The 17,015-nt window shown below is 37.1% G+C and overlaps 1 protein-coding gene across 9 annotated transcripts in view; it reads left to right on the top strand.

The window, feature by feature from the left end:
• Positions 1-17,015, top strand: part of ORC5 (origin recognition complex subunit 5) — a 74,489-nt gene that overhangs the window by 23,605 nt on the left and 33,869 nt on the right. For all 9 annotated transcript variants that reach the window (XM_068929617.1, XM_068929628.1, XM_068929608.1 and 6 more), the window contains 4 exons: positions 346-398; positions 2,596-2,708; positions 6,203-6,250; positions 13,057-13,167. In XM_068929617.1, the coding sequence (XP_068785718.1) occupies positions 346-398; positions 2,596-2,708; positions 6,203-6,250; positions 13,057-13,167 (325 nt within the window). The remainder of the gene's footprint in view (positions 1-345; positions 399-2,595; positions 2,709-6,202; positions 6,251-13,056; positions 13,168-17,015) is intronic.

Here is a 17,015-nt window from a genome sequence, read left to right as displayed (position 1 = left end):
TGCATTATTCTTGCAACTTAAAACACTATTGATATTTGCCTACTGGTGATGTTGGATGAAAATAAATTACTATTGGATAATTAATTTACACTCAATATTATGTTAAGATCTATGACTAAACATATTTTCTGTAGCTTCTTCAAATATGCTTAAGTTTCAAGAATGTGCAGGCTTTATATGCAAAATAGTAAGACTTAGTATTTTTAGTTATTATCTTAACTGTTTTCAACACAGTGTCTTGAAGCTAAAATTAACAGATACTAACCGGGTAGTTCTCAGTAAAAGAGGGTTTAACCTAGGAATAACATATACTTAGTATAAATACTTGCATTATCTGTCTTTTAGCTCCCAGTGGGAACGCTTACAGCGTGATGGTGGAGAACTTGGGCAATTTAAAGGTATCAGATACAGTAACTCTGTATGGGCTTGTAATGTAAAATATGTACTTTTAGGATTGACTTGGTTGCTCTTATCTGATAATGCATGAATGAAATTAATACGAACTAGACTGCCTATTAGCATTGAGTTTCAGTCTAGGTAAATTAGATTTTTGGAGAAAGCCTTCTCCAAAGAACTTCTACCATCTTTTCCCTTAGCATATTTCCTGGGAGTTGTCGCTCCTATGGCCCGATGTGGGCAAAATCAGGTTTCCATAAAATCAGTATTCTCATGTAACAGTGGATGAGGAATGCGCAGAATTGTCTGAGCGTGGAGAAGGCAGTATTACATTAACACATTCCTAAACAAAATAGGCATCGTCTGTCCTTGTTTCTTGGTGAAGGGCAATGTCAGAATTGCAAGGATTGATTCTCTTTCTATTCCTTTGTTGAAGCAGTACAGCTGTGTGGATTTTGCACTTTACACAGGGCTGTCTCTGTTAGTGTTCATTGACAGTTTAGGAAGGACTATTGAAATATTTTCTTGTTGATATCAGTCGGTCATGGCTCGTTTATCAGGTTTTAATTTGAGGACACTTTTTCCATATTATCTGTCATGGTAAGTAATTTATTCGTTAGACAGTAGATAAAACAGCCACCTTTTAAAACTGTCTGTTAAGATAATTGCTGTCGTTGGAATGTGCATCCTATATTTGCTTTATAATCAGTATTTTTTTACGTTATTGACCAAAGGAGTTTGAATCAAAGTGTTCTTATTAAATTCTCTCCCTCCTTGCCCAGAGAACCGTGAAATACTTTTGCATCTGACAGCTCTAAAAGGAGGGGTTTTATTCAAAATATTTTTTCCAGGATTTTTAGGTATATGCAGTAAGAGAGATTGTCTTGTTGGTATCTGACAATAATACTTCACTTAAAAAGCAAATGCAATAAATTTTACTGTGGGTATAACTAAGCACATCGTTCGATGCATAATGCTAATATTGACAGATCAAAAAAATGGGAGAGAAACACAGACGTTTCTATACTAAGTTAAATTGTCTATAGGTAAGAATTTCTTTAATTTGATATTGCATTTTGTAATTAACATTCAGTACAAAACGTCCTCTTGACTGATTGTAAGTGAAAGCTGAAACTGCTGTTCTTTTGTGACTACCTGAAAATAAATGATCAGTAACTATCGTCTAGGAGGATTCTCATCACACAGAGGACTCTGCATCTATTTTTAACTTTTAAATGTGTTTAACACCTTGATCTTTGTTTGCTGACATTTGTGAATTAAAGCGTAAAGATGCTGATACTTCATAGAACAAGAAACAATTCAAGTGAAAGCTTGTAAGAGAAATCGCAAAAGAGACCCTTTAGGGGTCTCTCCCTAGGTAGACAACTGATGAAATAAGGTGGCCTCATCATCCTAATCGTATGTATAAGTTGCGTAAAAGAAGCAGCTACAGTGATCAGAGTGGGGCAAATGTAAAGGAAAAATTACGAAGTAAAAGTAAAAAGAGAAGGAAAATATTCAGTTGACTGTACTTCTTGTATGTTTGTAATATGTAACAGTTTAATAATCATGGACTATACCTGTAGCAGATGAGGTTAACTGGGTTGAGTTTAACATTTTGAAAACGTTTCTGTAGGAAATAAGAGCCTTGAAAAATGGTGAGATGCTGAACTGCTGCTCAGAAGGACTGCAGCCGTGGTTCGTTCTTCTCTGTGGTAGCCTGGTTGCTATGCTGAACTGTGTCAGGCACAGTCTAGAACAGCCTGAAGGTCGGGTCTTAGAGAAAAGCTTTGCAGTGTTGTTTAAATATAATCTTTTGATCTACCGTGTTTGCTGCCCAAATTACCTTAAATGAAAGTGCTGGAAATATTACTTAGGGAAATCGCAGCTTAGTGATTTATGAGTCACTGGTGATTAAATACAACTTCTGAGAAAACTCCATAAGGAATTCAGAGCACTAGTTTTATTTTGATTGAAGAGTCACAGCAACATGCCGTCATTTCTTGCCCCTTTACTATTTTTATTTCTGTGATAACAGGATTGTAGTAAGCCATACATGATTTACAAGGAATTGAGCAGGAGAGAAGGAAAAAAGCATATAGACTGCTATGGGGAAGCAGAATGCAGAGAAGTCTAATTTTGAACTCTGTGGAGGTTTAGAGTAGGTTTCAGGACTCAAACTGTTTGTTTATTTTATAGGACTTTCTGCACATGCACATGTGGAACTTCCTTACTACTCCAAATTCCTTCTGATAGCTGCTTACCTTGCCTCCTACAATCCTGTTAGGACAGATAAGAGGTTCTTTCTTAAGGTAATGACATTTTTTTTCTTAGTGCTGTATGCTGTATGCCTGTACGCTACTTTTCCCAGTTTAAAACTCTTGACAGCTCATTTTGAGGTCTATTTTGTATGTAACTCATTTGATTTGATCATAAGTTTGTCTGTGGATGACATATCGTGATTTGTAATGATCAGTTGGTCATTATGAATGTTTAATAAAACCTACTTGCTCTTCAGCCCAAAACATGCCTAATACTGATATAACACAAGTGTTGTGCCTTGCATTTGAGAGTTAATAGGGCTCTTTTCTGAAGATTTTAGTCGAGTGTCGGCAGGGTCCTTGGGTGTCAGCCACATTTAGATTTCAGAGGAAGATACAAAACACAACAGTATATTTCACTGAGTTCGCCCTTAATGAAGTAAAAGGGCATAGCATGTTGTTAACTTATTTATACAGTTTTAAATTTTTGAAACAAAAACCTACAAACACTTGCTTTTGCAGAAGATGTGGTGCCATTAGCAGGCACTCGTTATGCTGAAGTGAAGGTAATGCATGTTTTAGGATTAATGTATTCATTCTCTGCACTTGACCACAGACCAAGCCTCTTTTTCTGTAAGTGTTCGCTGTGTAGAGGTTGATTCGCCTCCTCACCCCCCCCCTCCCCTTTTGGACTACATCTTGGTCATGCTGCAAATGAGTGCTATGGTGCCACTGTTTGTAATCTGTCTCCCAGAACTTACCAGGGATCTGTATGCACCTGCAAGTCTGCCTCACTGCATTGTTTTTGAGGTCTGATTTTGGTAAAATACAGGCAGGAGGCAGGAAGAAAGATCTCAGAAAAGTGATTGGGCAGTCGTTTTCTATGCCTTTACCAACCTCAAGGTATTTGACGTCATTACAGTGTATTAATGTGTGTAAATAATATGGTTCTCATGGCAGAACAGAGTAAACAATTGGAAAAAAAAATAAGAACAAGAAGAGGTGAGAGGTTTGTAATTCGCTTGTTGAAAAACTTCCCTCTCGAACAAAAAGTTGTAAGTACATGTTTTGAGAAGTTTAGTGCAGTTCCCAGTAAGGGTATACTAGTACGTTATTAGTTTTAAGTGTGAATTTCTGGTATGATCCTTCAGTGAGCTTTCTCTCTAGTCCTTTCTTTAGAAAAATCAGAGGATTACTTGTAGTAAGTGCAGACTGACAAGTTCTCTTTATGGACAACGTTTGATTTTTCACTTGGCAAAAGCAATTTCCTTGTAAGAGTTTTACTTGCTGAAAGAAAGAATGTTAAGGAAAAATCTGAGCAAAATCAATCCTGGAAGTCAAAGAAACAGGAAAGCCTACAAGAATCAAGTCAGTAAAGCATGTTACCAAGAACTGCCGCATCTTTCTTGCTTGTGGTCACCTTCTCAATTTTCTTTTTCTCTATCCACTTTGTTGCAGTATCTGTAAAGTTAGTTTCCACATCTTGCACATGAGCCTTACTAAACCTTTAGAAGTAACTGCAACGTGAACTTCTAAGGTGTTTGAAGCAGAGTCTGCACGGGCATTTCAATCAATAAAATGAAATATTTTCCCAATAATTGGTGAAGCAGGGGAAGTTATCATTCCTGCCAAGGGGGATCATTTGAGAGCAATTAGCCCTTCATTGGGTGCTAACATGAAGTTCAGAAATAGCTGTTTCTCAAAGCTCAAAACTTTTGGAGAAACCTTCGAGTTGAGTGTTTATATGAGTCCTGTGGACTGTAAAAATAGAATTTGCTTTTGTCAGGGTTGTAATGAAATTCAAAGTAGATTACAGATTTTTTTTTTTTTTTGAGTAATTAACTAAGGCCTTCCAGATAGCAAAAGGGAGATAAACAAACGAATAGTCTTTGCGCTACTGAGCTGCGCTGCTGGTGTGTGTTACATTAGCCCAGAGCTTAAGATAGAGCTACAGTCTGTAATGGCCTGGAATGCTAACAACCTCATAGAGAAATGAAGTAACAATCTACAGTGATGTTATTAGTTATGTGGAAACTCAAAAGCTTTGTGACAAATTAAGTGAAAAATAGAAAGTAGTTTTTAAAAGGTAATTTTAAAGCAAAAGAGAATAGTGTTATATATAAAGTCTCCATTTTGTTCATTAAATAGAAAACAGCACTGAAAACTGAAAATTAGCTCTGAATTTCATGGATTCCTTTGTATTTGCAGAGAAATAGTGTACCTACGACTTTAATTTGGAACACCTTTGGTATAACTGAAAATACACCCTATGGAGATCCCAGTATAACCTTTATAATGCATGAACAGTTTGTTGTGATCCATCTCACTATCATGCCACATAACCTCATGGTTGATCACTTTTCCCCTCCAGCTGGTCTCTGTAACGCCAGCAGTGCTCTTTTCCAAGGCATGAGGAAGAGATTATTTCTCTATCTGCATGTGTCATGTATTAACTGAATGAACTATCAGTTTTTCAGTTTGGCAGATTACTTAAAGGAAACTTAAATCTCTACAATATTACACTCTTTAGAAGTCAGTCAAAAAAAGCCAGTTACTGTGATCTTCTTGGCATGGCTGAACATTGAAGTCCACGAATACCCAAGTGCAAGATTTTAAACGTTAGAATGAAAACTGAATTCCTTCACTGAAGATATTTATCCTTGATTCACTGGGCATGCTAATAAGGTAGTCTTTCCTTAGGTAAGGTTCTCAGGTGATATTTTGAGAAATAGCACTCAAGTACATTTAAGGAATATTATATCTAGGCCTCTCCACTAATTTTACATGATTTACTTATTTAAATAAAATATTTCCTACGTTTGTCTTTTGTGGTGTCATTCTGGTTTTTTTCCAATGTCATCTTTCATCTCTCTCTTTTTATTTTTGTTCCTCCTTCTCATTTATGACAGGTAGTTTACTACATTCTGTGAGATTAAGCACTGCTCCTTTATGAAAGATGTTCCTTTTTTTCCCCATACTTGCTGTTTGTCCTTCAACTCCTACACCTTTAAATATCTTTGTATTGGTTTGATTTACCTCCTGGCTGTTGTTCTGTCAACTTAAATACCGTCTGAATTCTTAAAATGAAGCATAGAAAAGATAAATATTCATTCAAATGGATGCGTTTTAAAAGTCAAGTGGCTATCACTTAAGCATTTTTGGAAAGGGGAAGAAACAAAGCATCTGTCTTTTCATGAGACTGATGGAGGGTGGGAGGAAGGTGGAGGCATGTGGAAAGCTCATATTAAAAAAAAAAATTATCATCTCCTCTGGTCAGTCTCTGATTAGATCAGAAAACAAATTTATGTGTTTTCACAAAAAAAATACGACTTTTTGGTTTTGTACCGCTTGGACACAATGAAGTAAGAAGTAAGGCAAATGTGATTTTAGGGTTTCTGGGAAGAAGGGTTACTGCTAAGAAAGAAGCAGAACCAAAATAGTGTGCTACGTGTAATGCACGAATCTTAGTCTTTGATTCTGTCATGGCTATAGAACAAACAAAATAATTTGCATATCGTATTTGCTTTTGTCTGTCTTTTTTATAGCATCATGGGAAAATTAAGAAGACCAACTTTATGAAGAAACATGAAAAGGTATATATTTTGCCTTTCTGTTCTAAGATCAAGAACAAAGATTTTTCTTCTGTGGTTATGCTGGTTTAGTGTTTTGCTTTGCCTCATATATTCTTGACTGTAGAAGTGAAGTAACAATTACCAGTGCATTTGTTGTATTTCATAATAATTTATGTATGATAAACACGTTTTTACTTGATTGGAATTTAACTATAGCGTTAATTTGTCTCCTAAAGCCATATTTTTGTGTGTGACTAAATTTGCACTAAAGCTATTATTAAACAGCCTCATAAATGGATGAGCCTGGTCTTAGAATTTCTCTCAGGGATGTTAGAGTAACAGGTGATTAACAGTTTTGACAGTCAAGTCACTTTTGTTCCTAGTGATGCAGTGAAATATAAGAGCTTAAATTTAGGTGCTGAGGATTAGAAACTTTGCACTCCGATCTGTTGTTTATGTAGAAAGAATAAAGTGACCAAAAATGTTGCTGTTCCATCAGACTTCAGACTAAACTTTTCATGGATATGAATAGCTAAACACCATTGATTTCAGTGGAGCTGCACCAGTTTATTCTGACAGAGGCCTCAAACACTAGGAAGAGCAAGTACATGTGTTATGTGTATTTATAAATTTAATGTAAACAAAAAACAAGTTTTAACGTTTATAACATGTTGATTTATTTTCAAACAAAATATACACACCTAGAGGTACGCTTGTGTAGACTGTGGTACTACAGTTTTACAGTGAAGGAAATTGAAATACAGGCATAAAAGACCACGTATGTGACATTGCAAGCAGAAGATTCATTTTCTTCAGTTGGTGTGACAGTTTATATCAGTGTACCTTGACTCAGAGAAATTTGTCTAAAGTCAAATTTACAGACTGGATTCACCCAGCTCAGAGTGAGTGCCTATAAAAGCTAGTGGACTTTTATAGACAGTGCAGAGCAAATGGTTGCAGGCTTTGGAGCTTAGGATGTGATTCATCTCATCCTAAGTAGATTCTCCATTTAGTCAGAAGAGCTGCACCATCAACTATATTGATTAGATTTCTACTGACTGTAATGGGAGCTTAGAAAACTCGTTTGGCTCTACATACTTGCTTGGCAGGAAGCTAACATTAGATGAAATAAATCCTACCTTGAAAGTTTAGGCAGAGCCAGACTAAAAATCTGTTTCTTGATTCTTAACTCTTTGTTCAGTACAGAGTCTAATACTTTCTTATCAGAAAAAAATCAATCTTCTGAGTTCCTCAAGAGAAAGAAAATGCCCTTATTGTTCCATTAATTGTCTTATTGCTGGTAACAGCAGAATTCTTTGTGTGGTTGATCTGGAGCAATGTTTTGCCAGTGTAGTCATTTGAGAGGTCTCCCCTGGTAAACTCCTTTTGCAGGAGTATGCTTTCTCAGGTGTCGGTCCCCCAGTACATCACGTTTGTTGATGTGGTGGTGGTGGTGGTGGTGGTGTGTGTGTGTGTGTGTGTGTGTGTGTATTTGTTTTTTGAAAAGACTGTCTAGTATATCTGCCTCAGTTCTAATGTAGGATTCATTTGTATGAGTGTTTCTAGCTTACGTAACTTAAAATGCTGCATTTGTTTAACACCAGGGAAGTTCAATGCTTTCTGCTCAAAAAACTGAGAAGTATAGTTCCATCTTTAACGCTATGATAAAAAGGTTGAAAATTCAAGCAATTCAGATTAAGAACTTGCTCCCTTTCATGCAAGTGATTAAGTTTGGGTTAAGCTTTTACTCTTTAAATTTGTGATTCTTTTGATTCTTGTTCTTTTTTAAGAAATTTGGTGATTTCTTAATCACCAGGACTCTGACACTGTAGATAAAGGGCACAATCACAAGTAGTGGCAACTAGTGAAAAATCGTAAATGTGGAAGATAACTTTTTTTATGTTGAAGTGACATGAGGGGCCCCTTGAATTGTATAAAAACTATTTTTGAGTGTTACTTTGCCTTAGTGTTACTCTGCCTTAGCTCCTTGCGGAAGATTCTTATGGGCCTCATTCTCTACCATTGCCTGTTTGGAGGTATTTCTAAACTGTTTCCATTCTAATGGGAATTCATTTCTGCTTAAGAAGTCTAATAAAATGTAACTTCTAGGCGAAGCATTTCGGTGTTATTTAACTCTTCTGGCTTTTCCCCAAGAAGCCATTTCCAGCAAGTAATTTGAAAATTTAAAACAATATTCTGCCAAAGCAGAGAGCTGATAGTAGTAAGGACAAGAAACTCGTGAAGTAACTGTATCCTAAAGGTAACTTCGGGGGTTACTGCATGCTAACTGTGCTTGCTAGCTGCTTGGAGTGAACGCGTTTCAACTATTGTATGTTTATTGACCTTTTTTAATTGGATAGCAACGAACATGCTTCACAGACCTGGCATGTTTAGAACGAGAAGCTTACACCACACATGCGTTCTGACTGGGGGTATTGTGCTGAAGTGGTGGATTAGGTTCATCTGTAAAGAGGGTTTCAGTAATGTTTTGACCAGTTATTTTCAATATTTTTTGCACTACTTTCTTTGTTAACCAAGAGATAGCTTTGGGGACACCTCCTGGATTTTAAAAGCTAAAACATGTATTGGAAATGGCTTTTTGTTATGCTGAAGAAATGAGTAGTCATGTTTTACTGATAACTGGCACCACAGGAGTGCTGGGCAGTGTGTTTGAGAGCTGTCCGTTCCCCACATCATTTTGAAACAAACTTTCTTTTTCAAATTCTTCTTTAATCTTGCCTGTGCAGCTAGTAAGAATAAATCAATGTACACTACAAAAAAGGAAGCTGAATATCAAAGTAGAGAGAATGAAACGCAAACTTAAAAGGAAACAAGCGTTTCTCACGTCAGAACTTCGACAGTCTCAGTCAGAAATAAACCTCAGTAGTCCTAACAGTGCTGCCTGTGGAGAGCAAAGTCTAATATTACCGGTTCTGCTCTATGAACTATCTTTCTCCTTTTTGTAAAATTTGTTATTTTTTAAATATTTAACATTGCAGTTCAGGAGCTTATGCTTCTGTTAAAATTAATGTTACTACATGTGATAGTCTGTAATGCCCAGAACGTCCACCAGTGTCAGTTGAGATGTAGAGAAAAGTGTATATGATGCAAAGAAGGATAAGCAACAGGAAAGCTCTGTAAATGCAAAATTCAGTAAATATGCAGTGTCCTGATAATGCAGTTTTTGGTCTGAAGCTGGCGTGTAGCTCTGTGTACAGGAGCACAGCCAAGAGATGGAGGGATTATCCCCTTTGTCTCAGTGCCCAGCGAGGGCTGGCTGCGGTGTGAGGGAAGGTGAGCTGGGAGCAGCGCAGTAACAAGGCAAACATCAGTACCCTCCTCATCCCCAAGGAGCCAGGATGCGGTGCAGCAGGGTCAGGGCCAGAGGCAGCGATCAGGGGCAGACAGAGCTCAGTGATCACCCAGCCAGCCTACCGTGACAAGGCAGGGCAAAATTGCGGAGATGTGAAATAGAGCACAGATAGAGCATCTACACAGCTGTGATGTTTGAATGTAGTTGCCTGTATTTCAATTTGTGCCTGTTGCCTCTTCTCCTATCACTGGATACTGCTGAGAAGAGTCTGGCTCTGTCGTCTTTACTCCACCCAGGAGTTGTTTATATACATTGGTAAGATCCCCCTGAGCACTCTTTTCTCCAGGCTGAACAACCCCAGCTCTCCCAGAGTCTCTGCGTGTGACAGATGCTTCAGTTCCTTTCCTCGTCTTTGTGATCCTTCTCAGTTTGCAGATAAGACAGTTGAATGTAGATGTCTACAAGGACATGAGATAGCGAAGCTCCTGTGCTACTCGGAGGAGATGTAGCCAGGGTAGCCTGGAGGGTGGTTTGCTGACCAAACATGTAGATGCTGGCCATCTACTATAGGGTTTCTTTGGCTGCATTGATGGGTTATTGAGTATAATAGGAGGCAAACTCACGTGTCTTAATCAGCAAGGTGAATCCTACCCTTGATGTCCGTATAGCAAAGTGGAAAATATAAGTCAGTTTAGAAGCTTATGAGGAAAGAGGAATGGATGGAGAATTTGAACCTTGGCAGGCAATGAATGCAACATTTAATGTCGCTGCATGCCAGGGCGCAGCAAGTGCAGAGCAGCTCCCTGTGGGGAGGCGAGCTGGGAGCCGAAGGCAGCTGCGGCAGGGGCTGGGCAGGCCTGCAGCGACAGGGTGCAGCCGAGCAGAGCGGAGTGCTGGCCGCAGCAGGCCCTGCCGGCAGGCCAGGCACAGGGTCCATTGAGGAACTCCAGATAGTGCCACGGGGTAGAGCTGGACAGTCATGCGGGGCCTAGGCTTGCATGGCGGCCTGCTTGGGGACATGGGGCTCCCGAGGAGGCTGGCCAGGGCTGTCGGTGCCCTCCGGGCCCTGGCAGGGTGCTTCAAAGAATGCTGTCACTGTGAAACATTAAAAATTTATCTTACTAAAATCCAGGAACTTATGAAGGATGGGAAAGATATATGTTTACATAACTTTTTTTTGGTTTTAGCCTCTATTTTATTGTGAGGCCTTAATGTTCTCATTGTGATTATAATAGGTGTGAGAGTGGCTTATTTAGACAATGATTATATGTACAAATTTGGTAGCTGTGAGCTTTCATGCTCGTGCACGTCCAGTGGTATTTGGGCGTGGGGGAAAAAATAAAACTTCTGAGAACTGTTTTGTGTGTTATTGCAGGAACTGTTCAAAAGTTGATGTGTGAGAAGTTGGGTTTTTTTTAATATATATTTGTGTGGCTTTGTTGTTATTCTTTGTCAGAGATTTGTTCATAGTCTGCACCTGTGGTTTCAAAAGCTTGTTTCTTCTCTGAGACTCCAGCAGCAGTGGAGGCTTACTTAGGCAATTTATGTAAAATCTTATGAATCTTCTGTAGTCTAATAAGAATAGAGTGAAACTCGAGAAGAATTTCTTTATGCTGTTTTCCATAAACAGCTGCCTGGTCTGTTGGAATAGAATAACAGAGGTATCCCATGGGGAATAGAAATGGTAAATAGGAAAAGTAACTTTTAAAGCTTTTTAATGCTGTTTTCTTTTTCCTTTTTTCCTCAATGTAAATTTATGAATCCTAAACAAATTATTCTAAGTGTTCAGAATTTAGTAAAACATTTCTGTAAGAAATTGTGGTTGGTTCCATATGCATTTACTCAGTCTCTAATTCTTTTTAAAGCGGACTTTAAAATCAGGAAATATTTATGCTCAGCTCTGCCTCTGGCAGCAGTACGTCCATGTCTGTGTTCCTTAAATTTTCAACAAAGGTTAGAGAATTTCTTGCTTAGTTTTGGTTTTGGCAAGTCAAGTTACTGCAGTGTTAGGTCTTGGCCTCTTACCATATTGACAGGCATGAGGGTTCTCTTCCAAACGTCCCTGCGCATCCTTGCCATCAACGCCAGTGTTGTACTGACACTGATTCATAATCCATTAGTTTTAGATATCTAGGGAGCATAACAGATTCTTGGATAGGTTCCTTATTTTAAAAAATTCTAAATAGCTGGCAATAGTTTTTGAGTAGAACTTTTGCCGATGATTTCAGCATAGTACTCAGAGGAACCAGTGTATTTCCTGACTCCACAGCTAATCTTACCCCCCAGGAGAATCTGAAAGCTTTTAGATGCAACAGAGGGTGAGCAATTACAGTGCTCTCCTGTGAGCATTGTATTGTGAGCTTTTTTTTTTTTTTTTTGAAGGTGATAAGGTAGAAGCTATGAGACTGAATTTATTCAAATCCGTGGAAAGGAGATACAGATTTGGTAGTGGAAAGTCAGGGAAGCTCTGCTGCACTGAAAAAGACCTAATCTGGCGAGTTATTCTTGTCATGTTCTAGACTGTAAGACTGTATACTGGAATAGTTTAATATGGTATTTGAGACCAGGAACTCTTGTTCTGAATCTGCCTCTGATGCTTCTTGTAGGAAGTCATTTAACCAATATTTCTCAACTCCTTTTTGACAAAAAAAAATTGTTAAAATTAATAGCAAAGCACCACTCACATGCTATTATGAAATAATTTAAAATTAATTTAATATGGGCCAGTTTGTTTTTATTATGTGTGGGTTTCTTTTTTCTGGAATAGAATTTATAAGAACTTTGTGTAAGTACCATTAGAACCTAGGGAGACTAGTACTGGGTGAGAGGAAGAGACTGCTAGTATTAGTCTCTCTCTTCTAGTAGAATCTTCTCTTAATATACCTCTTCAAAATGTACGTGCTAGTAACACGTTTGTGTTCGGTAAGCCAAACATACAAAAAAGTACTTTAAAAATGTTTGATGCTTTTATAGATTTGTAAAAAGTACTGTTCTGTTATAAGCGCCTTTTTGTAGATGCTCATAGATTATAGACAGACTGTAGATGATAGAATACATCTAAACCTTCATATCTTCACTAGGTATTCTGGGTGCTTTTAAGAAGTCTGACCTATCTTACTGCTGATAAACTGTGAAGAAACCTTGAGAATGCCATAAAATATAGTCTTTCCTCTATAATCCTTAGACTGGGCAAGCTAATTCATAGGGCAAATACATCTATAAATCCAATGGCAGTTAGGAAATTTGCTTCCAGGTTCTCTGTCATAGCTCAAAATGTTTCTATTTATTATGCATTGTGCAGTTTGGACTCTTGCCATTTTAGATAGAACTGTATGTCTGTATCTTTTTATTGATCAACGAGCACCTAGTCAGTGTTTTCTATGATATATAAGTAGGCTTTAAGAAAGAATACTGTGAATTATAATGCCTCCCCGGAGACTGAAAAGATAGGAGGATAGCATCTTGTGGTACTCTAGAAAAATCTGTTGAATTGGAACTTCTATTTCTATTGCAGACCAGCAATCATCTCCTTGGGCCAAAGCCATTCCCCCTGGACAGATTGTTAGCAATATTATATAGTATTGTGGACAACAGAGTTGCTCCAACTGCAAATATATTTTCCCAGGTAAGTGTATACTTACGTTCTTTGTTTTCTTTTTCTAACCAGAATTCCTGAAAAGGTTTTACATTATTTTTGGTAAGTCATCACCCTAACGAAATGTAATGAGAAAATAACCATGTAATTTAATAACCAGTAATTTAAGTCTAAGGCTCAGGATAATATTCCTCTGTATTACTAGCTATGAATTCAGGATTGTATCTGTGTAATGGTTTGAAACTTTCTAATAGCTAATATTTTCCCTAGGCCTGGAATGCGATCCATGTTGATTAGTTCCTTGGTTTCTGATTGATGTCTATTGGCCTACTTGCCTTTAAAATTTGTAAGTGTTCACAGTCCAGTGGACAAAACTAGGCACCTTGTAATGCATGGTATAACAATCTAATGGTCAAGAAAAAGCAGAGGGAGGGGTAAGTTATTTGCAGGTGAAAGGCATTTGCTGTAATTATTAGGGGTAATATTTTTCATTTGGACCTGCTATAAGTGTCCTGCGGAGGAGTCTGAATATCACATTTCACTAGGTGGCAGCATAACTATAGTGTTGAGTGAAATTAAGTAAATCCAAAGTTTTCTCTAGAGCTCTGGATTTATCAAATGTAAATACCTATTCTGTATAAGTAAAGATAGTTTCCTGTTGTCAGCTTTATTCTTAGATCTTTCACGTCTGCCTTCAGGGATCTCCATTTCTTTTCTTGCTCTCCAGCTGCGCTAAGCTTCTGCTTACGGAAATATCTTCTACCTCTCCTTGTTAGGTCTGAAGTTCAAGCAAGATTTATTTAAATCTGCCATCTCTGTTCACGTGAAGTTCTAGGAAAGCATTTTCAAGATATCTCAAAAGTATTGCTAATGCTTTAATCATTCACCAGAGCTTTCACAAACGTTTAGGTTTGCAGAATTCATCTTCGCATTTGCAGAACAATCCACCACAAATATACACACCTTACAATTGAAAAATACAGGACCTAAAGAATTTTGGCGTTGTATTTAATCGGTGATATGTGAATATCTTTGTTGTTAATAGTGGTGGGGCTTTACAGATGCAGTAGACAGCTGTAGGATAACCTACCTTCAGTTAGCGTTTTCTCTCAAGCTCCTTCAGTTAAAGGTTACTGCATGATCTGAGGCATGAAAAATTATTCAACGTCAACCTTAAAAATAAATCTGTTAATACAAGAATTTATTTTTCTGTAATTAGATCAGTGGTTTTCAGCTTGAGAGGTCCATGGGTTAGCTTTCAGTGGTGTGCAAAAACTGGCTAAAAAAAGATCAAACTCGGCCATGTTGATGTCTCCTGTATTTGCGTTTTTTGCCTTTCTCCTGTCTTTTCAAGGCACGCCAGGAATTCACTGTGCTTTCAGGAGGAACCTTAACTGTGCGAGTATGTGAAAGCTACATAAAAGTTTCCTGTGAGCAAAGGCTATATGAAACGACCCCAAAGGTTGTTGAAACAGCCAGTTCTCTCCAGGCTTTGCGTGATGGCTGCTGCCTTCTATTTACTTATGCCAGCTTTAGAGTCCAAAGAGTGCTGGGACCTTAATGTCCATTAAAAAAAAACAGAAACAAAAAAGCACAAATTTGACTAGCTGTATCTTCGCTTTTTTTTCTAGCTAGCATCAGAAGTAGCCTGACATAATTGCTTTTGTATGAATGTTGTATTGATCCTGTAATTCCTGGTTTTACTACAACAGTGCTGTGAAGTCTGTCAATCAAGGCTGTCAGTCAAGGTGTTAGTTACATCCCTGCACTGTTTTTATGTGCTTTGTGTTAGTCGGTGGCTTTCTGACTTAAGACATGAAGTGTTGAAGCTGAGGTTCAGAGAGGATTCTAAGGCAGAAAGAGATTTACTTGTTCCGTAAGTAGAACTTGTAGCAACAGGAGCAGAACTAGGTTCAGTCCCGTAAGAAATGAAAAAGGAGTCTTGTAAGACAGTTACAGAAACTCAGAAGAAGATACGGTATGATACAAGTAATGTTGAAATTGGTTTCATTTACTCCAGTTCTAATGATCCACCACATAGATATTTCCTATATTAAGCCTTTGTTTTAAGCGTTCGAAGCCGGCTGTCACTGTGATCTTTAAACATAACAATTTCAATTCAAAGATTTAATTGATTGCCTGTTAATCTGCAACTCTGAAATTTAGAGCTTTGCCTGAAATTTTGCAAGTTTCAAGGAGTAAATTGAAGTTTGGATGAATGGTTTGCACAACTCAAGTGAAAGTGAATGATGGTGACAAGAGTGCAGGTCACTAAATAGTAACATTTATGAATAGGATATTAGCTTCAAATTCTCTTTGATTTCAGCCTACAATCTACAAAAACTTTTTGGTGCATTTAAAGCCTTAACCATAATAATATTATATGGCATAGTTTTACTCCATATTTTCAAAATTATTATGTCTGCCTACTTAACGTGCTGATTTTTAAGTCCAGACAAGAGAACAAATGTCATTATTCCAATACACGGTTAGGCAGCATAGGGTTTCGTATACAATTACATGGTGTGTAATTCCCCCTTCTGTCCCTGTAGATTAAACTGCAGAATGAAAATCTGTATTTGTATTTCTGCAAATTTAGAGTGTACACTAGATGGCAGTATTATCAAATAATACCAGTAATTGTTTTTTTCTGACTGTATCCAGATTAATCTGTAAGGATACAGTACAAAGGCTGTATTAAACCTTAACCAGGTTACAGCAAAGAAGTTGAGATTATATCTGTTGATACCAAAATAAAATATTATAAATGATGACTTATTGCTTTGATTTTTTTCTCCAGTTCTGAAGATATTTTTGCATTAAATGTTAATTAAAAATCCTTGAACTATCTCATATAAAATAATAAGAAATGTAATGGAGCTTAAAATGGATTTCAGAAATAGCATTTAACCTTGGATTATTTATACTTTTTGTTTTCTTGAATAGTATAAGACATTTTATATTCCACTGATTGCTATGTTGGTTATTCTGTAAATATATTTTTTCAAATGAAGTAAATACTTAGAAGCAATATTACAATATCTTTCGATTTTCCTGTTAGATACCACAAGATTTTATTTTCTTATTTATGTGGGCATCATGGAAGTTATTTTTGAAACTATACGGTGCACAGTTTATAAATGTATTAAATTGGATATTTGACTTCTTGACTGATTCAGCTGATCATTTCCACTGATTCAACTGATTCAGCAATCATTTTATGTGCTCTTTCATTTATAGACTCAAGAGCTATACATGAGCCAAATACTATGTTCGTTCTCCCCATGTACGTTCAGAAAATAGCCCACTTCAGCTTTAGAGTTGATAAAAAATTTCAGTAAAGGTTCAAGAACTATTAGAAGCTGCCTTAAGATCTGGTTTATTGTTAATTTCTTGATATTTCTTGCTGCTTATTATTTCAGTGCATAGTTTCTGTCCACACAATTTCTGCTTATTAGCTCTTCAAGATAAAACTTTCCATTAATAAGTAGCAAAATTTTAATTTTCTGTTAATGCTAGGATTTATTTAAAATACTTCATTTTTGCAATATAGAATTTCAACATGGAATTTCAACATGCAATTTGAATATTGATCTAATTTTTACCTTCTGATGGCAGTTAGCCATAAAAATGGTCTTATACTTTATTCGAATAAAAAGTGCATGTCTGTCTTTCAGAAGTCTGATCTTTGCAGTTGATTCAAAGCTAAGTTTTCCCTGCTGTAAATTCATGTGAATGAACTGGGTTATATAAGGAATGAATTTGTCTCATTCATTTTGTTTTTCCTCACTAATTAGTACGGGGGAGTAGCACTAAAAAAAGTATGCAAATTGAGCTTCTCCAAATGAAAATTGTTTCAATTACCACTTTGAAAGTTG

The sequence above is a fragment of the Struthio camelus genome, chromosome 1 (genome assembly GCF_040807025.1).
Source record: "Struthio camelus isolate bStrCam1 chromosome 1, bStrCam1.hap1, whole genome shotgun sequence".
Taxonomy (NCBI): Eukaryota; Metazoa; Chordata; class Aves; order Struthioniformes; family Struthionidae; genus Struthio; species Struthio camelus.
The sequence above is the reverse complement of the archived record's forward strand: the minus strand, read 5'-3'. Positions and strand labels throughout refer to the sequence as shown.